This window comes from Leptinotarsa decemlineata, unplaced genomic scaffold, assembly GCF_025532065.1.
Source record: "Leptinotarsa decemlineata unplaced genomic scaffold, Ldec_3_MD MMD2_tig00026361_RagTag_RagTag, whole genome shotgun sequence".
NCBI lineage: Eukaryota > Metazoa > Arthropoda > Insecta > Coleoptera > Chrysomelidae > Leptinotarsa > Leptinotarsa decemlineata.
The window spans coordinates 4,153,288-4,178,747 of NW_027412704.1; the positions used below are offsets into that span (position 1 = coordinate 4,153,288).

Sequence of the window (25,460 nt, forward strand, 5' to 3'; positions counted from 1 at the left end):
CGTCATAAAAAGGTATAGTTATGCAAATCTAAAATGAGCATTGATTCATCTTGGGAAGGTTAATAGTACCTGAATTATAGGTTGAAAAATCGATTGTATTAATGAGGGGAATTCTTGACCTCCATAAAGTTAGCAAGGCAACTTACAGTAAAATTATTGAATTATATTTTTTTAATTGTCGAGAATTTGTCGTGAAAGAAAAATAATTGTCGCGCATCTCCTTTTTTTAAAAGGGGTAGCCCTGCTAACTTGATATAAAGTTAGCACAGCACCTGTAGTAAAATTTTTAATATAACTGAATTATTAAAACTTTCATTACTAGTATTCGTCGAATGATTGTCATAACCCAATCCATATCAAAAAATTTCCTGAAACGTATTTTTTTGGAAAATATTGCGTTTTTCGTGTCATACCTTATACTATATGGATATTTTGGACCATATGGCAACACCGCAACAGGCGTATTTGATTTCTTCATATATTTTTTAAAAGGATCGCCAGTGAAAAGTGCTAAAATAAATTTGTAATGTATCTACCTGGAAATTATCGATACATTTTTTTGTCTCATCAATTTTTGTAATCCTATAATCATGTCGAATATTTTTTGCAATTAGCAACCTATTGACCAATTGTATGTCTTTCGACAATCGTTTATAAATGAAGATCAACCAAAAACAAAAGTATTGTTCAATTGCCGAAACAGCAGAATTGATATATCGTATGTAGGTATATTAAAGAAGAATTATGAATTTCTCCCAGTGATCTGTTTTTCTGTTATATATTTTTTTACAAAAGACAACTTATTGATCAATTGTCGTATTTCTTTCGACAATTGTTTATGAAGGAAAAACAAGTGTTTACTCCACTTTTCCTTCTTCCTGAAATTATTGTCTCTTATTACAAAAAAATTCGTTAATTTCACAATACGTTTTGTATATCAGTACAACGTATTTGGTGGCTATCCTCGGATATTTGCTTGTGTCACGTTATCTCGTAGCGTCATTTTTCTAGTGAATCAGACATTCCTTAACTAATGTTTACAGATGACATAAGCATTATTCCTTTTAGAGTGACTACACTTTCGAAGGGAATATATGCAATATCCTGTGCCGTATCCATTATTTGTATTACAGAAAAAGTTATGACTGTAGTTGACAGACGGGCCACGATTTCCATTTCCCAAGCAAAATGTTAACAGGTTTCAAATCTGAAGGAAGATAAATAAATGAAGTATTGAAAATAATAGAGATAGATGGAAGGTGAAAGCTGAGAGCTACAAAACACATTCTCTACGAATTCAAATTGAACCAAAGCGCTACCAAAACAGCCAGAATGTCATCGTCATTTCATCCAGGTTTGGAGACCAGCTCCCCTACCCTTTTGGCTGATTGTTGGTCTTGAGAGGGACCAATGGGTTCATGACTGAATTGGTGACGGCATGAAGTCCTTAGACATCAGTGCCGCCCTTCACGGGATACCCCTACCTGGCTGGGGTGGGATGGATGAAAAATTTATTCATCCGTTAACGGGGGACATGAGGGCCTCATTCGACAGAGTGTCGGGGCCTTCTATATCGGGAGGGGTCGTCTACAGCATAATCTGTGGCTTCCCTAACTAACGGGTTTTCATGAGTTTCCGTTTTTTCGAAAACTCTCTCATTCCTCGACTGAATGGACTGCCGAATGGAAGGCAGCTGCAAATCTCTGCGGATGGCTTCATTCCGCACGAACCAAGGAGCATTCACAATCATCCTAATTATCTTATTTTGAAACCTTTCCAAAATGGAAATGTTGGACGGAGCCGCTTGTCCCCAGACGCCTGAAGCGTACATGATGGCAGGCTTGAACATCGTGTTATAGATCGTGATTTTGTTTTTCAAACTCATCTTTGATTTTCTATTGATCAGAGGGTACAGACTGGCTATCCGACCCTCGATCTTAGATTTGACGTACGTAATGTGCGGGTTCCAAGTGAGCCTACGGTCTATCAAAAGGCCGAGGTACTTTACCCGCGCTTGCCAGTCAATCTCCCTTCCAGAGATTCTCACTTTTCTGGCCGGAGAAGATAGTAATCTTCCCATGGTTATCGCCTGAGTCTTTTCCGGGTTTACTCGGATCTTCACCAAAACAGCCAACAAAATTAACCAGGCATTTGGCAATGATAATAGTAATGAACGTTGGTTTGCGAAATTTCGTTTCGGAGATTTCAGCCCTGAAGATGAGCCCTCAAGAGGTCACCTACAGTTATCCAGCACGAGAATTTTAGGACCCTGGTGGAGACTGACCCATCACAAACGGTGCGTGGGATGGCGGAAGAACTGGGCGTCAGCTCCCATGCGGTGTTTGATGGTTTGAAACTTATGGGAAAGGTCGTAAAGCTCGAAAATTGGGTGCCTCACGAATTGAACGATCGACAGAAATTGTAACGTTCCAAGGTCTGGTCTCCTCTGCTCTTGCACAACCGAAACGAATCATTTTTCGATTTTTTGAAACGACCTGAAAGACATAACACATGGACATTGAATTTTACGAAAGAGAAACGTCCTTTCGAAACCTAATTTTTCTCTTAGTTCAATGGCTCAGAGACGTATCATATGCAAATGTAAAGTCGAAGTAAACGATATTGTGTACACTTAAAGTTGGCCGCACTCTAAAAGGGCAAAAAAAATACATAGAAAAGTTCACGTGGACTGTAGACTTGACGGTTCGTATTGGATAATTTTTACTAACCGAGTTTTAGGATTGGCTGAAGTGTGATAAAATTAAATTTGAAGTCATATTACGGTGACGAATAGAAATCGAGGAATGCTGGGATGGTTGTCGCCGTCGTGTTCAGTTCAGGAAAGGATCGCGATTTGAGTGTTGAAATTCGATATTGGTGCAGTTATAATTACTTAAAATTTTTGTTTAAAATGTGGCGTCCTTGGACAAGTACTAACAGTAATAATGAGTATGTTAACGACGCGGAAATTTTCCTGTGCAGTGATTCCAATAGCGATGGTAAACAATGCGAAAACGAGATACCACCGAATAAGATTCGGATGCCTTAGAATATTGAAATACAGAGAGTATGTTTCAATGTATATAAGAATCTACGTCACAATTTTGGATTGGAGGGAAATAAACTATTACAAGCAACATCAGATTTGACCGAAATTCCTTTCTCAACTGTACGTAAAATAGTTGAAAACAAACCTTATGAACGCAAGACGCGATGTGATACAGGATTACCAAAACCTTAAGGTGTTCATCTAATAAAATCACTGAAAAAAAAACAATGTACGACTGTTACAAAAGCAATGAGATTCCTACAACTAAATAATAAGGAAGAACTTTAATATTTCCGGCCATAACGTGAGCTGTGGTGACAAAACTCTTCAAAATTGGATATAGAAATTAGGATTTAGATTTAAATAATAAACAAACGTCAAACAGTTATGAAAAGCAGAAGAATAGTGGAATTGCGCAACAAATACTCAGAACAAATTACTAAATATACACAAAAACAACGGCAAATTTTTTATTTGGATGAAACTTGGTATGACACTCACGACACAGTTACGAAAGGGTGGATTGATGGTTCGAGAATTGTACGCCTAACATGCCTGCAAACAAAGGATCGCGACTAATCATTGTGAATTGCAGAGGAAGTAAAGGATGGCTTCCGAATTCTTTGAAATTATGTGTAAAAAACTTGAGGACATCAATGTTGACTATCATAAGAACATGGAAGCTGATATTTTCGAGGAATGGTTTGAAAACACATTGATCCCAAATTTGGATGCGAATAGTGTAATAGTTAGAATAGAATAGAGAATATGGAAAAGGAATTATCAGAAGCTTTCAAAGAAAGTTAGTGAATTGTTTTTGAAGCGATCGATTGTATATATATGTGAGTAAGTAGTATTCGGAAGTAATTTCAATTATCACCCTGTTATTTGAATACCTACTTTCCCATTCACCTATATAAAGGAAATATTTATTATATATATTTATAAAATGATAATTAAATAACGAAATTCGTTAGCTCCCTAACTATATTATTAAAGGGGAGCTGTTGGTAGGTAGGTTGCACTATATCGTTTACTTGAACTATTCTGTACTTTGTAAAAATGATATTGTAAAAACTAGGGCCCAATACAGTGCCCTGTGGCACTGTCTGTCTATACTGTAATCAACATTCCTATACACTGTTTTGGGCTTCTTTATACAATAGAAAATGTACCCAAATGATAATATCTCGAAAGAGTTGAAGACCCAAGAACAACATTGCCATGATCGCTCAATAAATGGAAAGTTGAAACCAATAAATCATCACAACCTCGAGATTCGATTAACAAACGTCGTTAAAGCATCATTAGGAATGCAGGTACTGGAAAACGATTCTAATCCGAGAGGTCAACTGCGAAATGCATTAGGAATGCACTCTCGGTCCGATTTGATTCCGTTTTTATGACACAGATCGACGCTGCCCGTCACCAATGTTGCCAGATGATATTTTCCGAAATCACTACGCAATTTGATGAAGAGAAACCATAGATTCTTTTGATTCCTTGAAGTTCAACTACGCTCGTTCAAGTTGAACTTTATTTTTAGAACTAGGCCGGATAGCATTAATGCCGTTTGGTTTTTATGACTGTTGAGATCATTAATCTCACGTGTATACATTTCACAGCTATCGGACTGTTAGTTTGTGGAATAGAACATTTTGAGTGAAGCAACTTTTGTTGGTTTGAGAAAAATTGATAAAACGGAATTTTGTGTGTTAAGCATTGCCTTTTGTCGAAAAAAATACTGTTGAATCAAGACTTGCCTTGATAAACATTATTCGCTCGTTGCACTAAGAAAAACAACTGTTGAGAAGTGCTTTGCTATGTTTAAACGACGTGAAACTAGCACCGAGGGAGGAAGATGAGTTTATTTTAATCTTCCTCCTGAAGATGATCACTTGGTGATCGAAACACGTGTCGAGGTGTTTAAAATAACAATTTGGTGTTGGGATAAAATTCCAGTGATATTTATAAAATAGGTAGTTGTAAAATGTATTTAAAGTATTCGTTTTCCTTCTGAGAAGACAAATTGACTTGGCTTAGAATGGTTCATTATTTCAACCTGACTGCTTCAGTATTTTCATATTGTGAACAAAAAATCGCCTGACACAAATTCAATGTGTTCATCTGTTAACCAACTGTCACTCCCTTACGACAAGCCTCATCAGTCGAAACTAAGCTAAGGATTAACTGAGTGTTATTAACGTGCGATTTTTCAAATCTAAAGAAAAATGTTTGCATCTGGCAACATTGCCAAAAGGTAAGAAGAGTATGTGGCTCACACAGATCCCATTTCGAATCATGTGATATTATAATTGGAGCGAATGGATCTCGATCACCTTGACTGGGAGGTAATATTACTATTTCTATGCGAGAACGCGAAAACAAAACAATAATCACATCTGTAGGCGCGAGAAGACTTCATTTGGTCGTTAATTAGGAGAGTAATTGATTGATGAACGGGACACATAGTCCAGGACCACTGGACTTCTGCTGCAATAAGTTGGAGGTGTGCTGATTTTTTTTATCGCCAACAAAAACTCCTGAAAAATATGTAATTTAGTAAGAAGACTGGTACAATAATGAACAACGATTTAAACTCATAATTTATTTAAAATTCGGCTTCATACATACGAGGGTGATTCGAAAAGTTTCGGACCTAACTAGGATACAAGACATTTTTCTGAATTTTTTTTATTTCTCAAGATAGTCTCCTTTCAACTCCACAAACTCCTCCAAGCGATACTCCCATCTATGTAACACGCCCAAATAGTACTCCGCGTTTTTCTATGCAAAATAATTGTTCACGAAGGTGATTGCCTCTTCATTTGACGAAAATCTCTGTCCTACGAGCGCAATTTTTAGATGAGGGAACAAAAAGAAGTCGCTTGGGGCTAGATGTGGTGAGTGAGGCGGATGGTCAAGCAGTTCAAACCGTAATTCGTGGATTATCGCCATGGCAACCGCTGAGGTGTGAGACGGTGCCTTGTCTTGATGAGACAGGATTTTTTTTCTGTAAATGTGGCCGTTTTTCCGCAAGTTCAGTCTTCCGTTTGTCAAGTAATGATGCGTAGTATGCTAGTGTAATGGTTTTTCTTTCTTGACGATGATTACAATAAATGGACTGTATTTTTGTTTCGGGTTGTATCCAAGTTTCATCTACAGTTATTACGCCAACAGAGCGTGGGAAATATTCATTCAAACACGTTTTTGGTCTAACGTGAGCAAACGCGGCACCTAACGCGTGGACAGCTTTCTCATGCCTGAATGTTGATTTAATATGTGACAAATACTTTTTTTTTACATATTTATAACCTCTGCTATCTCTCTTACTTTAATTCGGCGGTCGTCAGCACCATTTGGTGAACTTTGGCGATGTTTTCGTCGGTAGTTGCAGTTTTTGGACGCCCCGTACGTTCTCTCAAGCTCTTACGGCCGGGTTTAAATTCAGCTGTCCAAAATGATGGTGCAGAGTCCTCATAAACAGAATCCAATTCATCTTAGATTTGCGTAGGAGTATTGATTTTCAAAAACAAATATTTAATGACAGTTAGATACTCGATTTTGTCAATTTCCATAAAAACATTCTCATCAACTCACTCAAACAACTGTTACATAACAACTGCGCGTCTGAAACTTTGGTGAGTAACTGTCAACAGATGAACAACGAAATTCACAAGATTTCATTCACAAGTGCTGCCATCTTCATATTTGGGTTGGAAACTTTTCACACCACCATCGTACATTTTGTGACATCCAGGATACGTTATTCTGAGTACGATAATGTTATATTTATTTGTTGTGCATCAGTGCCACATGATATATCACATTGAATATAATCGTATGGCCAATTATAATTCGATTATATCTCACTAATTAAAAGACCGAGGTTTCCGATCAATAATTGGGGATATAATTAAATTTGTTCTGTTGGTCATTTTTAGACTTGATCGAGATAGTTTTTTCTATGACAGGTGTTTGCTGATACGGAAGCAACTTTTGTTGGATAAACAATTCAATTGAATAACATAACCCACCTGTTACCAGTATTATGTATAACACGTCTAATTTCCAAGTAGATTTTTCACTCGAGTATAGTTCAGCGTTTTTACGGTTATGTTTGATAGAAGTCCTAGGCAGAACAACTTGGCCTAGACAAAATTTGAGATTTGTTAAAACTGCATATACGTGACTGGTAAATCAGGAAAGGAATCGTATTTCGTGTATTTTTTTTTGTAAATTGCAATTTACAAATAAAAAATTTTTACACGAAATACGATTCCTTTCCTGATTTATAGACAAAATTTGTCTACTTGATTGACGAAATATGTTGTAGCAATGTTTTAAAACGGTTTTATTTAGCTTGCCCTGTTTGTTCATTCATTTGTTTGGGTCAAATTTAGACAAATTGACAGATTGATCTGAAATTTGGTAGACGCATTCAGTTTTGATGACAATACAATTTAATAAATTCTGTATCATTGTAAATCCAAGATGGCCGAAGCTACACAATGGTGGATTACATATTGTTTCACAACTGCCTCATTATGGGTAGATATCAAATGACAGGAGTTAAAAAGTATAATAATAGTACACTAATCAGAATGAGAAGAATTGAGTAACAAATTTAGAACCTAAAAACTTGAAAATGGACGGTTTTATTGAAAAAATAAATATAATAATAATTCTTCTGAAAAAAGATTGGTTGGGTAACAGGATCAATTTTTTCTTAAAAAAAACAGTTGTTGTCTTGCCAACGTTTCGAGTTCAATTGCATTTTTCTTCAGGGCTCGAAAAGTGGTTTTTTCGTGTTGATAATATTACTATTTTAAAAACCATCAGACATATTACATATATATATAAAAAAATAAAAAACATTGCAACAACCAAATTTCCGAGACAACAGCAACACAAAACGACATGAAACAAACGAATGTTTTATTTTAATAAGATGTATTATTGACCAATTCAATACATCCTGTCTCTCTGAATTTCAATGAAACGGTAATTTGGTCTTCATTATTAATGAAATTTGAAAAAAGTTTTGAATTTCATCAAGTATTTTCTCAAAAAGAATTCAGACATTATCAAAAAGATATATTTCAATTTTTTTCCACATAATTTCAGACAGTTGCTCAATTTTTTCATCGTAATCTTTTCAAATCCGCTATTCCAGATAATCTCGTTAACGTAGGAATTTCTAAAGCATTGTTTTCAAGAAAATTTTACATCACGAAGGTAAATAGATAGTGTTACTCATTTTTCAAGTTGAATATCGTTCATCGATCTCACTTCTAGAGTATTCAACGCGTGTTTTTAAAATTGAATTATTGTGAAACCTCTCAAGTATTACTGGGGTGACCTTATTATTTTTGCTTAATAATGATGAAGTAACAAAACAATTTTGTTTTGTAAATTTGCTAAAATTTAAGGAAAACTTTTGAGAGCAGTTCTTGCACGTAGGTTAGATTAGGTCAAAAGCTAGTGGGTCTATTCGACCCTCCACCGCAACCCGCAAGGGTTTATTGTGGCTCACACCTATTCACACTCGACCAAATAAACCCAGATTCTCAACGATGCCGATTAGTTTGTATGGTGAGTGGTCTTTCAGGTCAGATGATGAGAGTACGGCTCTGCCAAATTCTGAAAACCTGATTCGGCCTCCAGCGGGGCAGTCATAAAGTATGTGCTCTGCTGTTTCCTCATTTTCCAAACAAAGACGACACACACTTTATTTCGACAGTCCGACAGCATATGATGATTCAAATGACAGTGACCTGTAGGAAGGCCTGTCAGACATCGTAATTCATCCCAATTGTAACGAATCTGAAGCCGGACCTGACCAATATCTCAGCCAGCAAACATATGACTCACCGCGAAAGGAATGCGATCGACAAGCCGCTGCGAAAAGTCTAGGCCAGTGCCGAAACAACTAGAGAAATCTAACACGGTCGTTACCGGTTTATAAGGTTCGCTTCTCGTCCCGGGAGGGGAGTCGGTATTCAGAAAGCGAATCGTGCGTTTAAATAAAGAATTCGAACAGTGAAGTTAAATTAGGCATTAGTTGCTAAGTGTGGAATATAAATTAGTTGTGATAGTGAAATATTGTTAAAAATAAATTTGTTTGAGACAGTCAATCGGGTACGGCTAGGCTATTAGGCGGCATACAAAGGCTGGCATGCCTAAGTGTCGGGGGGCCATGAGAGCGACCCCAGCTGCAGCACTTGAGGTCCTACTCGGACTTCCACCATTGGACATCTACGTGCAAAAAGAAGCTCGACTGGTGACACACATCAGGCTAATGCAGGGGCAAACCCCAATCAGACAGTCACACTGTGGAGAATACTTGAAACTGTACAATGAAACGGCAAAACGGCCCAGCGGTTAAAGCGGAAAAAACTTGGTATACAGATGGCTCAAAGACCCAAGAAGGAGTGAGAGCCAGTATATACGGAAGCAGAGCAAAGACGAGAATCACACTCAGCCTCGGAACAGTATGAATGCATTACAATAAACATTTACATACCATAACAAGGAAGACGTCCATGTATAAATAAAAACAAATATATATATATATATATATATATATATATATATATATATATATATATATATATATATGATGTGTTGTTCTTCCGGGTGTTCATCCGTTGGGTACTATTCGATAGTCGACGTTTCGCCATCATCTCAGATGGCATTATCAAGACGAGTTACTGCTTCGCTTCGAGAGGTGTAACTGATGTTAGGTTCTTCTTGTGGTGTTTTTATATGGTTTCGCTTGCGTAAGTTGTATGGATTTGTTACCTGTTTTCTTACCTGACGGTTGTTGATGGCTTTTGGTAGTTCTCCTACCTGTTTTTCTACCTGAGAGTTGTGAATGGCTTCTGGCGGTTCTCCTACCTGCGATGGTTCATTATCAATTTGTGGTTGTCTTTGGTGGTTGTTTTTAATTATTGTTTTCCAAATCCTTGGGATGTTTAGTGAGTCATCCCTTTTGTTGATGAGGCCTTGCTTTTCGATTTCGATTGCTTCCCTGATTTGTCGAATTCTTGGGTTTTGCACCTGTGCTATCTGTTTCGTGGACTCAAAATTAATCTTGTGACCTGTTTGTAGATGGTGTTGAAAGAGGGCAGAGGAGGTTTGTTTTGTTCTTATCGAGTTTTTGTGCTCCTGGGTTCTGGCAGATATACGTCTGTTGGTCTGACCGATATATTGTTGTCCACAGTCCTCGCATGTGATGCTATATACTCCTTGGTTTTCTAGGGAGATTCTCTCTTTCGGTCTGGGCAGCCAACTGGATATCGTTTTGTGTGGTTTGTAGGTTGTCCGAATGTTTTTACGTCTTAGTATTCTCCCGATTTTGTCGGTCACACCTTTGATATAAGGTAGTGTCACAGATTGTCTGTCGTGTGGAGAGTCTTCTCTTGATCTAGGGGATGTTTTTTTGGTTCTTCTTTGTCTGTCGATGGCCTTTTGAATGATCTTTGGTCCGTAACCATTTCGTCGCAGAGCCGTTGTTGTCTCCCCCAATTCTGTTGCCCTGTTTGTTGGTTCTGTTAGGCGGAAACTGCGGGATATTAACGTGTTGGCTACGGATTGTAGCTGGGTAGGGTGGTGGTGTGATGCTGCTTGTAGGTAGCGGTTGGTGTGTGTGGGTTTTCGGTAAACTGTATAACCCAAGTTGCCAGTTGGTTTTCGTGTTATGAGTAGGTCTAGGAAAGGTAGCTGCCTGTTCTCCTCTCTTTCGGTAGTGAACTGGATGCGGGGATGGATGTTGTTCAGGTAGGTCACAAACCGGTCTAGTTCTTGTTTTCCGTGGGGCCAGATGATGAATATGTCGTCTACATATCTTTTCCACAGGGTTGGTTTGAGGCGGGCGTTGTTAAGTGCTTCTTTCTCGAAGTGCATCATGAACAGGTTTGCGATCACGGGCGATAGGGAGGAACCCATCGGAGCTCCCTCTACCTGTTTATAGATCTGGTTGTCAAATATAAAATAGGTGTTTTTAAGGCAGTGCTCTGCTAGATCCGTGATATGTTGCGGAAAGCTATGATCTGTTCTAATGGTGGCTAGGGCTTCGTTTATGGGTATACTCAGGTAGAGGGATTTTATGTCTAGGCTGGCAAGGATGTCAGTGTCGTTTAGTTTGATATTTTTATATATATATATATATATATATATATATATATATATATATATATATATATATATATATATATATAAATATAAATATAAAACAACAAAACATGACAGATACTAAACTGTACATATGAAGGTAATTAACAGTTTTTTTATCCAGAGTAACTAATAAAACTCGTCAACGGTGTAGCAGTTTCTTTCGATAAGATATTTTTTCAATTGTCTTTTGAAAATGCAGTGGTTCTTTGAGTCCTTTATAGAAACATTATACAATTTGGGTCCAAGGTATAGGTGACTCTTCTGATAGAGAGAGGTTCGCTATCAACAACTCTCTAGTTCTAGTTGCGTATGGGTCTTGCTGGTTTGCGCTAAATTTTTCTTTATTCTTATGAACGTAGAGACACATCTCATATATATATACAGACCAGCAACTGTGAGTATTTCCAGCTCTTTAAATGAGCTTCTACATGAGTGTCGCCATCCTAAACTAGCAATTATTCTGACCGCGCGCTTTTGTAATATAAATAATCGATCAGAAGAGGAGCTCATTCCCCAGTTCAAGATTCCATAGCGCAAGTGACGGCCAATAGTTGCATAGTACAGATTTAGGAGCAAGTCTCTTCTACAATGATTCGACATAAATTTCAGTGCATAACAGTTCTTTCGTAGTTTATCACATAGTGAATCTATATGAGGACCCCAATTCAGCTTATGATCTGGAATTAGACCTAGCATTTTTGTTTCTGGTTTGGATGTCACCTCTAGTTGGCTATCTTCATATATTTTGAGAGTTTCGGTGGTGTTCTGCATTGTGAATTTGACTAATGCTGTTTTGCTGATATTCAGTGCTAAATGATTGTTTTCAGCCCATTTCATTATTTTCTCATACAGTGCTTGTCAAAAGTCCCCTCCCCCCCTCGTATCTTTTGAACGGGTATACTTATAATAATGAAATTTGGAGTGTGGAAATAAACGGATGTAGGCTTCTTAACTGGTCATAACAGGTGACGCAATAGTCATAAATGACGTCACAAGGCCACTGTGACCAAAAATTTTAAATGGGACCCTATGGCAAGTGACAGTTCGTTTGAAAGGTATTAAAAATACCTATTCAGTCATACCAATTTTGTTTGGGTTTCGGCTGATTTTGATTGATAAATTGAAGAAATACGAAAATTATAGTTCCGCATTTAATTAATAAAGATTTAAGAACCAGTTCTTATAATAAGTGTTCAAAATGTGCTCCATCTACTTCCTGGCAGTAATGCATCCTATTGCTAAACTCTTGTCGTACTCGTCCCAGTGTGTCAGCGGAAATTGCCCTACATTCTTCAACAATTCGTTGTTTCAGAATGGCAATACTGTCAGGTGCTGTAGCGTAAACCTTAGATTTCAAGTACCCCCATAGAAAAAAATCTAATGGTGTAAGGTCCGGTGAACCGAGCTGGCCATTCGATCGAACCTCGTCGTCCAATCCATCTACCACGATATTCTTCATCTAGGTAACGTCTTACTGCACCGTAATAGTGTGCAGGAGCACCATCTTGTTGAAACGTTATTTCCAAGTTGTCGAATTCATCTGGATTATCTTCTAGAATTTCAAGAATTAACGCCTCAATATCAGTTTGTAACATCTCCAGATACAATTCACCGGTTAAGTTAGCATTGAGAAAAAGAGGCCCAACTATGTGGTTTCCCAAAATACCTGAGAAAGAAAGTACTTTCGTCACTAAAACAAATTGTCTGTATGTAGCCTGGTTGTTGGTTCATTTTATCTGACATAGTTTCACAGAATTCTAGTCTTCGGTCGGGGTCATCATCTGAAAGTTGGTGCACCATTTTTAATTTGTATGGATGAAATTTGTTTTTAGCCAACACCCTATGTACTGTCCTTTGACTGACTTCACAGATAGACGCAACTTGGGCTGTGGAAGAAGTAGGGTTCACTACCATTTCTCCAAGTATGTCAATTTTTTTGTCATCACTAATTGTTGGTCGACCAGATCGTTTGGCATCTTGAACACTACCTGATGCTTCAAACTTCCGAAGAAGCTCCCTCAAATAAACCCTCGATATAGGGCGATCGGGGTACCTCTCATTAAACAGTCGTTCCGCTGCATGGAAATTGTTTCTACATTCACCAATTATTAAGATAGCTGCTACTTTGTCGGCTACAGTACGTACCATTTTGCCTATGTAAACACTTAGACGTCTCGTTAAACAATAGCTTAGGTAAATTTTCAAGGTATAAACACTTTTGACAAGTAGATAATTCAAACACGTCAACCTTTTTGACAATGAACCAGAGGCGTACTTTAAAATCTTTATTAATTAAATGCGAAACAATAATTTTCGTATTTCTTCAATTTATCAATCAAAATCAGCCGAAACCCAAACAAAATTGGTATGACTGAATAGGTATTTTCAATACCTTTCAAACGAGCTGTCACTTGCCATAGGGTCCCATTTAAAATTTTTGGTCACAGTGGCCTTGTGACGTCATTTATGACTATTGCGTCACCTGTTATGACCAGTTAAGAAGCCTACATCCGTTTATTTCCACCCTCCAAATTTCATTATTATAAGTATACCCGTTCCAAAGATACGAGGGGGGGAGGGGACTTTTGACTAGCACTGTATATGGATTCTGTTGTTTCTGCAAGTGCTAATGTATTACAACCAGTGACCAAAACATTTGTATCGTCTGCATATGCAAATATATGTACCTTCGAAAGATTATTCAGGTATTGTATCAAGTCGTTCGCATAAATAAGAAAAAGCAGTGGTCCGAGTATAGACCCCTGTGGCTAACAGTTAGACAATGTGCTCTAACAACCAAGGAGGATCACAATAGGTCTGAAGAGGTCGCAGTGAATCAGACCATAGGCTAGCTCCTCGATAATCTAATCTAATCTGATCTATTGATAATAATGATAGATATTTTAGAAAAATTGAGTTTACGACTTTTGGCATTTGCTCTTTGCACTTTTTCCTAATAACTTTAAGTTTTTATGGTGAGCAAACAAAGATAATTTCATTGGAAAGTCTCTAACTGGATTTTTTAAGGGGTGAAACAATTGTGCTGGGAGAAATTTACGATTCTCACATGAGATTTCTCCCAAAACAATTAGAATTGTTGGGTTTCTTACAATTATAATTAGTATCATTTGCAGCGTTCATTATCCCCGCCAGATTTTTCATTGCACTATAAAGTACTAGTATGAATATCGACCCTAGCATTCGATATGATTTATTTTTCTGCTCCGATAAGGAATATCGATTTTCGTCGATAATAACGATACGATTAACAATTAATCCGCGATAAAATTTATCTCCATCATTCAGTCAACTCACTTCAATAATGGTGACGATTGAACGGTGAAAAATATCTTTAGTGAAAGGCCGTGAATGATTTATATAATTTGAGAAGAGAAAATGTCAAGAAGACCGTACGGTATGTAGAGAAATTAAAATTGCTGTTTGCGTTCACGGTGTATTGTTCTGGTAACCGGGATTTGGGAGGTGCTTCGACACGGTTGTACAAATAGCGTTGAAGTATTTCAGATTGTGCAACGTGTGAAGTCCATAGACAGTGGTGCCGCCTATAGAAATTAATAGATGGGCTGAAAAATCTCGGGCCTGAGAGAGAAAACACGTTTTTTTTGTTCAAAATTGGCTTAACTCATCAACGCTTCTTCCATCAAGAACCACACAATAATTCCGGCGCCACTGTAACATTTCTTACCAGTGAGCATTGTTTTGAGGTCTGTGAACAGCCAATAGTCGCTGGGAGCCAAATCTGGCGAATACGGTGGATGTGGAGCAATTGGAAGTTGAATTCAAGTAGTTTTGCTATTGTTTTGATTGATTGATTTGATTGATTGATAACTGATGAAACAAAGTTTTTTTCTGTGCCATATGCTGTCGTTTATTTGCAATTTCGGTCTTCAAGCGCTCCGATAACGCTATATAATATCAGTCAGTGTCAGTGAGACTGATACACCTGGGTTCCTGTGTATGAAATAATTGGGTGAGATGATGATTGACGTAGTCATAGGTCGTCGAGAATACTTCGAAATATTCTCGAAGTTTTACGTCTTCTTGATGGAAGTATTGGATAATGTTTTCAATGCTCTTGGGTTCTGGCGTCGTCAGGTATCGACATGTTCAGTTAACAATCTTATTTCAGTGTTTTTGTCAAAACAACATGAAATCAGTTGCATAATTGTGACTTTTTGTCTATATAAGGTGATGCACTTTTCGATTTTTTGTTCTAGTACTTTCCATTATAAAAATTAAACCTGGGGTAAAATCAGACGACTTGAATCTTTACTTACTGTTATCAATATAAATGATCAATAAACAAGATAGCGATTGAAATTAAAAATAAAGGTTATCAACTGTTGATAACTCTGTCATTATAAGTATTTTGTGTATTACTGTGATTAGTTACTTACAGAAGTTTTGCAAACAACGGAAAGATAGGGAGCATAGTTAAAGTGAACATTTGATAAAGATGTATGACTCTGAAGCTCTTCTCTTACTCATTTACGTAATTCTACTTTTTCTTTCAAAGTCTAGGCTTCTGTATCTGTGTAGGCCCACAGCACTTAGGCCACATGTGACCCATTGTACATCCTCCCGAGGAGTTGTCTTCCTAGGTCATCGCCCATCCTGTCCTTACCAGGAAGGTGGACAGGTCACTAGGAGACATCTCCTTTATATCGGCAGGTGTAGGCCCAACACATACTCTTTTATTGTTGATAACTCCGGACACTCGCATAGGACATGCCTGACAATATCATCTTTCTGTTCACACATTCTGCATAGTGGTGTGTCCACTAGCTCCATATCATGGAGGTGTTTCCTTAGTTGACACTGGCCAGCCAGCAATCGTACTGTTGAGCGTAAATTTTTCCTGGTCATCGCCAGATATTTCTTCGGTGCCAGCTTTCCAGAGTCGTCCAGGATAATCCTGGCTAAATTGCATCCTTTAATTTCATCACATCTCTTTAGGGATTGAGCATGGGTGTGACGTTTGGCTAGTTCCACATTTGTCGAAGTCATTAGGCTACTGGGTCCTGAAGTTCTTAGTCCAGCTGCTTCCTTGGCTAAAGAGTCGGCAATGCGATTACCTTTACTCCTGCCGTGTCCTTTAACCCACCTCAGGATAATGGTATTATCTACCGAGGCTTTGGCGAAATCTTGGTGGCACTCTAGTACTAGCCCTGTACGTTGTCTGTTCAAGAGTAATAGTGCTTGTCTGCTATCAGTGCAGATTGTTATCTTTTTGCCAGAAATTCCTTTTCCTGGTAATTTCTTTTGTGGCTATTGTGGCCAGTTCTGTTTGGATCACGCTGGTTTTTTTTCCCATTCCCCACTTAATCCTTAGGCTTAGTGATCTAGAGTACACTCCACATTCTGTGCCTTCTTTGGTTTTTGAGCCGTCTGTATATATGCTTATTTAATTTGTAGCATCTGCCTCTGTGTTCTGTTTTATTTGTATTTTGTACGGTTCATTAAACACTAACCTGGGTTTAATTGCATCACTGGTTGCCTGCAGCAGAGGTTGCGCAGTAAGCGCTTCTCGCCATAAGCCCAGCCTCAATTGAACCATTCCTACTTTGAGGTCTACACCAGCCGTGCGCAATCGTAACATGGCCATTAACGCAACCTTTTTAACGTACAGTTCCAGGAAGGTCAGACAAGAAATTAATTCCTTTGGCGAGGTTGGTGTTGTTCTCATGGCTCCTGTGATGAATAAATAAGCCAGTCGCTGTATTTGATATAATTTTTGGATGGCCATTGCTTGTAGAACTTTCGGTCCCCATGCAATAGCTCCGTACGTTAACGTAGGTCTTATTATTGCAGTGTAGATCCAGGTGACCACACGGGGTGAAAGACCCCATGCGCGTCCCACTGTCATTCGGCATTGCTCATAAGTCTAGGCTTGATTCCAATACTCTCAATTACTCTTGAGGCTGAATGTCTAATTATTGCCCAAGTTAAACTGTTCCGAGAAATTAACATAGAACACAACTTGAGAGTAAGTTTTCGAAGCAAAGCTCAACATTTTTTATGAAGACCATCTCCATAACATTCAGCAAATTAACAAAATCTCTCTTAGCACAGTCATTGATCTTATTCTATAAGGATCAAGTGGTGGCCGGGTTTTATATTTCATAGTTGGCAATCATGATTCCCGTCATAACTGTCAATGGGATTGGACGAAATAATTAGGTTATCTGACATATCTGACGGTTTATTAGAGCTTTTAATTGAAATATAGAACCGGGCTACTACTTAATCTTCAACGAATATGATCAACTTTAAACTGACTTGCGAAACTGAGGCGGTACCATCTAATGGGAAAAGAAGTAATCGAAATAAATTGATACAAATTCAATAGTGCCAACTATGAAATATGAAACCTGGTCACCATACTGAACTACTTTGTTTTCAGTTTTGTTGTTTAATTTTCATTTTAGTTTGTTAGGTGGTTTGTAGTTTCGTGGTTAGTAGTTATTTTTTGATTATTATGACAAATGATATCGATAGTTATGACGAAATATAAAACAGGGCTACCACTCATCAATTCAAGTAAAAATCCATCATGAGACAATTATTAAAATTCCCCAGTCATGTGTGGAGGATGATACATTTGACAGAGAAAAGAGCCCAAATCAATATACTTTTTAAGTAATAGAAAACAATGTGTTGTGATAAAGAGTAGTTAGTCTGATAATATGAGTGTACGTCATGGAGCTCCGCAAGGTTCAGTTCTCGCCACGCTCCTCTTTATCATCTACACATCTGACTTCTTCAATCTTTTAAAGTTTTTCAGCATTCATACACATGCAGACGACACTAACTTGTACTACTCCGATAAAGTATATCATCTTATTGATCACGAAACATCGCTTAATAGTGATATAAAAAATCTAGTTCAGATTTTGCAGGAATACTGTCGAAACTAGTCTTTCTCAAAGTGGCAGCAAAGGGTACATAGAAGATGGGGGGGTGTTGAAACGGTTTAGCGGGGCAATGGCTAATTTAAAAATGTGTTTTTGCTTTTAACACAAACTTTACCGCTTCTTTACGCTTAACGCGCGTTTCCTCGTGTAACGCCATCTAGGAGACTAGACAGTAACTATTTCATGTCCGAAGTTTCTAGTCTCCATTCTCGAAAGTACTAGGCCCGCCCGCTGCCTTATATAAAAGCGCGCGCCATCCAGCCAGTAATGTCATTCGACGATATTACGAAAACAAGAGAATTTAGTTAGCGACTAGCTAGGTAAAGTTCATCCCTCACATTAGATTAGTTTTTTAATTCAAATTTAAATGTTTCTTTTAATAACATGAATAAGTTTTCCTAATATTACAATATGGTGTTTTACATTACCCTCATCAGAAAGTCTTATTTTCCCATAACACATATAATTTAATTATTAATATAATGTGATTGACGATTGTGATTCTTAAGATGTAGTTAAGTAAAAAAAATTGGGAGGCGCTAGAAAATAATTAATTATCGAAGTGGGCGGTAGACAAAATAAGTTTGAGAACCTCTGGTCTAAACCTAAATCCTAGTGAATCCTGTTTAATAATTTTCCAAAGATCGTGAAAATTATTCCTCTTATTTTGTAACGAATATAAACAAATCGTGGTAACCCTATCCTAACAGTTGTAAACGCTAGTTCAAAATGTATTTTCCGGAATATATGCTTTCTACTCAAAACAGGTACATTGAAAATGATGTCATACAACATTATAATGAAAACAATGGTAGAATTGCATGATATTGTTTCCTTTTGTTGCATAGTCTGTTCCCACATCATAATAATTGGAATCTGAATTAGATACGGAATATCTGTTTGTGTGATTTAATGGTGTTCGGCACGTTATTCAAGTTGAAATTAAAGTTATTCAGAGAATGTTAATAACAGACTGTTGAAATGTCAAATCAGAGGTTAAAACTGTTTCAGTTAAGTAATGGGAATTTGCATGATGAGTAAAATGAAATGATAAACTTTCACTTTTGTTTGCCCAGACGTTTATGCTTATCTAAATGTAGTAATAGGGGAGCCCAAGCAGGGATTTCAGGATTTACTATAGCGCGGCATATTAATTTACAGGGGGATACCTTGTACCCGGTTAAGTACCTCCACCAAATATATAAGGCCGCCTGTGACGGATAAAGGATCAGATTACTAAAAAAAAATTGATCATCAGAAATTCTCAAGCGCGTCAGATTAAGGTAGGGTGAGTTAATTACCTGCTAAAAAGTGTATATTCCAGTAATCTGACAATTTGAGAGTGACGTAAAGAAAGGGGATGGCAGCAAAGTTGTAAAAAAATAACGTCATTTCGACATTCTCGAGCGAAGCAAATTTGTTTTTATTTTGAAGGAAATGATTCAAGGATAACGAAAAATATATAATCTGACGATTTCCGCAAGCCGAAATAACAAAAATTCGTCGATAAAGTTTAATGCGTGCAGCTGTGTAATACCTATATTTCCCTCTCCAAGTTTCTATGCATCTATTCTCTATTCACTTTTTCTCTATCTATTACCCTCTCACTCCGTCCCCACTCTGAATTCTGTTGCCATGACGCCATCACAACTGATCACAGAGACTCGTTCGTGATGAAGATGATGATTAATTAATTTATCTAAACTTTGGGATCAATCAGCCGTATATTGTTTAAAAAAATGACTATTGATATTTTCCGATTCTGGAGAGGCAGCCTGAAAATCAGCTATCAAGCCCAAGGCAGTAGGCGCGAAAAGGAGGGTTACAAATAAGGCAGCACGTGCACGTGTTGATAAAAAAAAATACTTTTTTCAAATGAAGAAATACATGTAAAGTGAGTAAGAATTGTATCAAGGAGATTACTTACAGCGCCATCTGCCCGCGAATAGATCAAGCAATAATATCGATATATCGAGGAGTTACGTACAGCGCCATCTGCCCGCGAATAGATCAAGCAATAATATCGATATATCAAGGAGTTACGTACAGCGCCATCTGCCCGCGAATAGATCAAGCAATAATGTCGATATATCAAGAAGGTTACATACAGATCCATCTGTCCGCGTCAAATACAGATCCCGACCTTGTGAGTTACAAACATACATACATATAGGTGAAGCTAATATAAAGCGTGTAATAAACTAATGAAAATATGTTACGTACAGTGCCATCTGTCCGTGAATAGCAAGGAGTGTTACAAACAAACATACATACATACAGGTGGAGCTAATGAAAGCGTGTTAATTAAAAAAGAGATGCACTTACAACCGATAGATTTGAAAAATGAGAGTTGGCAGATTTACCGTAATTTTGTATATGACAAAATAAAATATGTCAGTTGATATTTTGAAACTGTCGGTGGACATTTTTTAAAACTGTCACTTATCAAATTTTATCGATGAAATTTGAAGTGAGTATGGGATGATATTACTAAAATTTGAATGAAATAATTAATGTTAAAGGCTGGGTCTTACTTTTTCATAGACTAGACATATTAGAAAATATGCAAAGTAATGTATTTTTAGAGCGTAACAATCGTGTATAGCTTGATATTTCATCATTATCAGAATCAATGAACTCGATTCCCAACGTTACACAATTCTTTATTTCAAAAACATTGTTCATTCTGCAAATTAATCATTTTTTTCTACGTTATAGAACGCTGTATCCTCAAACTACATAATTTCACCATACATATCGTGTTTCATAATTTATTATCTTGATACAGACATTAACCTAAAAGATATATCTCACAACGGGGTATGGTGGATGGGAAATGTGTGATGTCAATGATATAAAAGGCAAACAAGCGAAATTGTTTATAATTGTAATGGCCGATGTTAATTCCATTCATTTTGTGTCCTTGGTTAGCGAACGATGAAAAATTTGCCTATCGTAAAATTTTAATTCATATTGTTAAAAAGGCATCTACAGCCAGCAGCAGCATCGATCAGATTAGCCCATGACGTGATAAGCACGTCAGCACGCACATTTATTAATATGATAACTCTCATCGCCAGTTTTTTTTACAATTATTTCAGTACAGTCGTGGTGTATATAGAATGAAATGAAAAATTTATAGACATTTTTTGTCACAAAATTAGGTATAAGAGTGGTGTTGAAACAAGTATTTAGTTTCCTAGAGATTTTTTTGGGAAATGTAGTGGTTGTGGTGAATTGGTACTAAACTAAATAAAACCTTTACCAAAAATACGGACCACATTTTTGTTTACAGCTGAAAAATTCCTAATCTTCTTATTGGAGTAGAAAATGTGGAGCAATTCCGAAAAACTAGTAATTTTAATCACTCGCCAATAAAAATTAGGTCCAATCTTGATTAAAGTCAGAAAAAAAATCTTTTTTTTTTGTTTCAAAATTGATAACATTAAATGCTGTCGATTTGAAATTTTTGCCACTTCATTCTGTATGTCAAACACTATCAAAACATATAAAAAATGCGCAAAATGAAGCCCAAAGGTGTCTGATGAATGATGAGTCTGTTGACACTCTGCTTTTTTGTTCCACGAAATTTTTGGAACTTGAATTTGATTTCATTTCCTTTTTGATATTTACTTGTAAGAAAAACTGGAGAGACATTTATTTCATCAAAAAATTTAGATACATTATAAACATTTTGGGAGAATGAAAATTTCCTGAAGACTTTGGATGCCAACAACTGATGTAGATTTTCACAAGGATAAGCCAATGCATGTCTTATCAAAGCGCCTGACGTTCGCTTTTCTCAGGTCGAGTCGGCTGAAGTCGGACTCTGAGGGGTTCATCATGGCTTGCCAGGATGGTGTCTTAACACCTTAGTCTACCGCAGGCGCGTGATGGGTATAGAGGCTCCTGACACAAGGTGCAGGGCCTGCCGCGAGGCGCCCGAGACCCTAATGCACTTGCTATCAGCATGTCTAGCATATGCGGTCTCGGCCTATATCCATCGACATAACGCGGCCTTAAGAGTTGTAAATTACCAATAATACGGATACATAGATACTTGAAACGAAACTGTCATCAACTGTTTGTGGTACCAAAGAATTAAAAGGGGACGATACAACATTTTGGGCATTCACTTTCGAAACCAGTTTGAGAGAAGTCAAGACATCCGGGTGAAATTGTACTGTCGACTTGTAGGCAAGCAAGGAAGATAATTTATTCGATGATATTATCAGAAAAGACCTCATGTATCTGAAAAGTGAAGCTGTGCCAGTAAATTTGGATTATAGTCCACTAGACCGTTAATACCGTAGGAGTGCCGATGGTGATAAAGGACTCCTGAAGCCGCACTATACTGAAGGAAATAGATTGACACCGCATATACTGCATATCTGTCCGCGAATAGATCAAGCAATAATGTCGGTAATTCTGAGCTTGAGAATTGCAAACAAACAAACATACATACATACAGCGTGTGAAAAAGGGTATGGTGATCGGGACATGATTGTATTATTCACTTCAAGTGTGTACATTCAACAAATAATCCAAACAGAAATATTGTATCTTGATAGATAAGAATCTCTAAAAATTGAATAGGTTTGAGAATATGAAAACTTGTAGTAGAAATTAATTTCTGCAGAAATTTACTCGTATTTGACTTTTGTTTTTTTTTTCAGTTGGTCCCGTGCATTATGAACCAAAACCAGGTCCTCCATATCAGACAAGGACCAACATGAGTCAAAGAGATGAAGTTCAGAAGTTTGAACAGGGCCGAATCAGAGTCCTGCAAGAAGAACGGCTCCACATCCAGAAAAAGACTTTTACAAAATGGATGAACTCATTTTTACAAAAGGTCAGAGAATAGTTAGTGTTTGCTTCCATGTTTTAACCCGTTTCGAAATGATTGGTATTCAGTTTCAGTGGTAAAATGATCCCTGCGAATCATCTGTATTTCATTCTGTTAAACAGTTTTGAAACTGAAACCCCAAACTACGGAAATGCAGAGAGGCCACATATTTTTATTATTCATTTCTTGGAAATTACAAATTCTAAATTTCGACTTCTATCTCGAAATTATGATTCCAAACTCGAAATTTTGACTTTAATCACCAAGTTTCCATTAAAAACTCGAAATTACGACTTTAAACTCGAAATTTCCACTTTGATCTCAAAGTTTCTACTTGAAACTCGAAATTTCAATTTTAAATTCAAAATTATGACTTTAAATTCGAAATTACGACTTTAAATTCGAAATGACGACTTTAAATTTGAAATTACGACTTTAAACTTGAAATTACGATTTTAAACTCGAAATTACGACTTTAAACTCGAAACTACAACTTCAAACTCGAAATTTCGACTTTGATCTAAAAGTTTGTACTCAAAACTCGAAATGTCAATTTTAAATTCAAAATTACGACTTTAAATTCGAAATTACGACTTAAATTTCGAAATTATGACTTAACTCGAAATTAGGACTTTAAACTCTTAATTACGATTTCAAACTTGAAATTACGATTTCAAACTCGAAATTACGACTTTAAACTCGAAACTACAACTTTAAACTCGAAACTATGTCTTCAAACTCGAAGTTATGACTTTAATCCCGAAATTAGGAGTTTTTTAACTCGAAATTACGACTTTTTAAACCGAAATTACGACTTTTTAACTCGAAATTACGACTTTTTAACTCGAAATTACGACCTTTTAACTCGAAAACACGATTTTTCAACCAGAACTTACGACTTTTAACTCGAAATTACGACTTTTTAACACGAAATTACGACTTTTCGACACGAAATTACGACTTTTCGACACGAAATTACGACTTTTTAACGCGAAATTACGACTTCAATCTTTTAATGATGAAATATATAATATAGTCATTGAAATATTTTGGATTTGTCCGACCTTTGATATAACTAATGATGATTTGTTCTCTTCAGGCCCGCATGGAAGTAGAAGACCTCTTCGTAGACCTGGCGGACGGAAAGAAACTATTGAAACTTTTGGAAGTGATATCTGGTGAAAAATTAGCGAAACCGAATAATGGACGAATGCGGGTACACAAAATCGAAAACGTCAATAAGAGCTTGGCGTTTCTACACACTAAAGTCAGGTTAGAAAGTATAGGAGCAGAAGACATCGTAGACGGAAATCCGAGACTTATTCTTGGTCTTATATGGACCATCATTCTGAGGTTTCAGATACAAGAAATTGAAGTACCAGAGGTGAGGTTTTGGTCATTGTTAATTATCAATGTCAATCATAAAGCGAAGACGAGAAGGGTTATTACTAGTTAAAGGCTCTGGACGAATGTAATTCAGAAGTTTGAGTAATTAAAACATCGTAGGAAATAGTTTTGTAAAATTTAAAACATTTTGGTGTCAGATTATATTTTTCAGAGAAGTTTGTATGTTTTGGAGATGCAAAACATTAACCGGCACTGCATTCATTTTTCCCAAGTCTGCTCTTGAACGATTCTGCAACAACTAATTTTTATCTCTCTTCAGGATGAAGATAATGAGAGCTCCGAAAAGAAATCAGCCAAAGACGCCCTCCTCTTGTGGGCTCAAAGAAAAACCCACGGATACCCCGACGTTCACATTACCGACTTTTCCTCTTCCTGGAGAAGCGGATTGGGTTTCAACGCTTTGATCCACGCTCATAGACCCGACCTCTTCGACTTCAATGGTTTGAGAAACAACAAAAACATCGACAATCTCAACCATGCTTTCGATGTTGCTAATAACGAACTGGGCATCCCTAGTTTATTGGACGCCGAAGATATCGACACCTCGAGGCCCGACGAGAAAAGTATTATGACGTATGTCGCTTCTTATTATCACACGTTTGCTCGAATGAAGAATGAGGAGAAATCCGGTAGACGTATCGCTAAGGTGAGTTTCTTCTAATTTTTTAATCTTATTTTGGGTTTAACTCATGGACTCGAGAACAAGGTACGATAGATGGCGCTGAAGTACCTAAATATGTATAGTTAAATGGGTTAATTCATGATTTATATAATAAATTTCAGTTCAGTTCACCCGTTAAAATTAATTTATTTATATGACTCTTGAACATTTTTAATAGCAGTGAATTTTTCACTTAAATTGAAAGGTTATTGAAATCATATAACTCCTAGAAAAATGATGTTTTCATTGAGTTTCTGTTATGCGTTCGAACAATGTAAAAATTATTCACATTCCTTGTAGAATAAGTGTTGACCAGCGGCGGCTCGTCAGAGGAGGCAAGGGAGGTTTAGCATCCCCATAAAATTTGAGGCTATTCATCGCAAT

The 25,460-nt window shown here is 37.0% G+C and overlaps 1 protein-coding gene across 4 annotated transcripts in view; it reads left to right on the plus strand.

Moving 5' to 3' along the window:
* Positions 1-25,460, plus strand: part of kst (spectrin beta chain, non-erythrocytic 5 kst) — a 71,067-nt gene that overhangs the window by 14,854 nt on the left and 30,753 nt on the right. For 3 of the 4 annotated variants that reach the window (XM_023162391.2, XM_023162414.2, XM_023162399.2), the window contains exons 1-4: positions 14,494-14,642; positions 22,839-23,014; positions 24,108-24,392; positions 24,675-25,061. In XM_023162391.2, the coding sequence (XP_023018159.2) occupies positions 14,624-14,642; positions 22,839-23,014; positions 24,108-24,392; positions 24,675-25,061 (867 nt within the window). In that variant the 5' untranslated portion in view covers positions 14,494-14,623. Of the gene's footprint in view, positions 1-14,493; positions 14,643-22,838; positions 23,015-24,107; positions 24,393-24,674; positions 25,062-25,460 lie in introns of those variants that run through there. The other variant, XM_023162406.2, reaches the window with a different exon arrangement.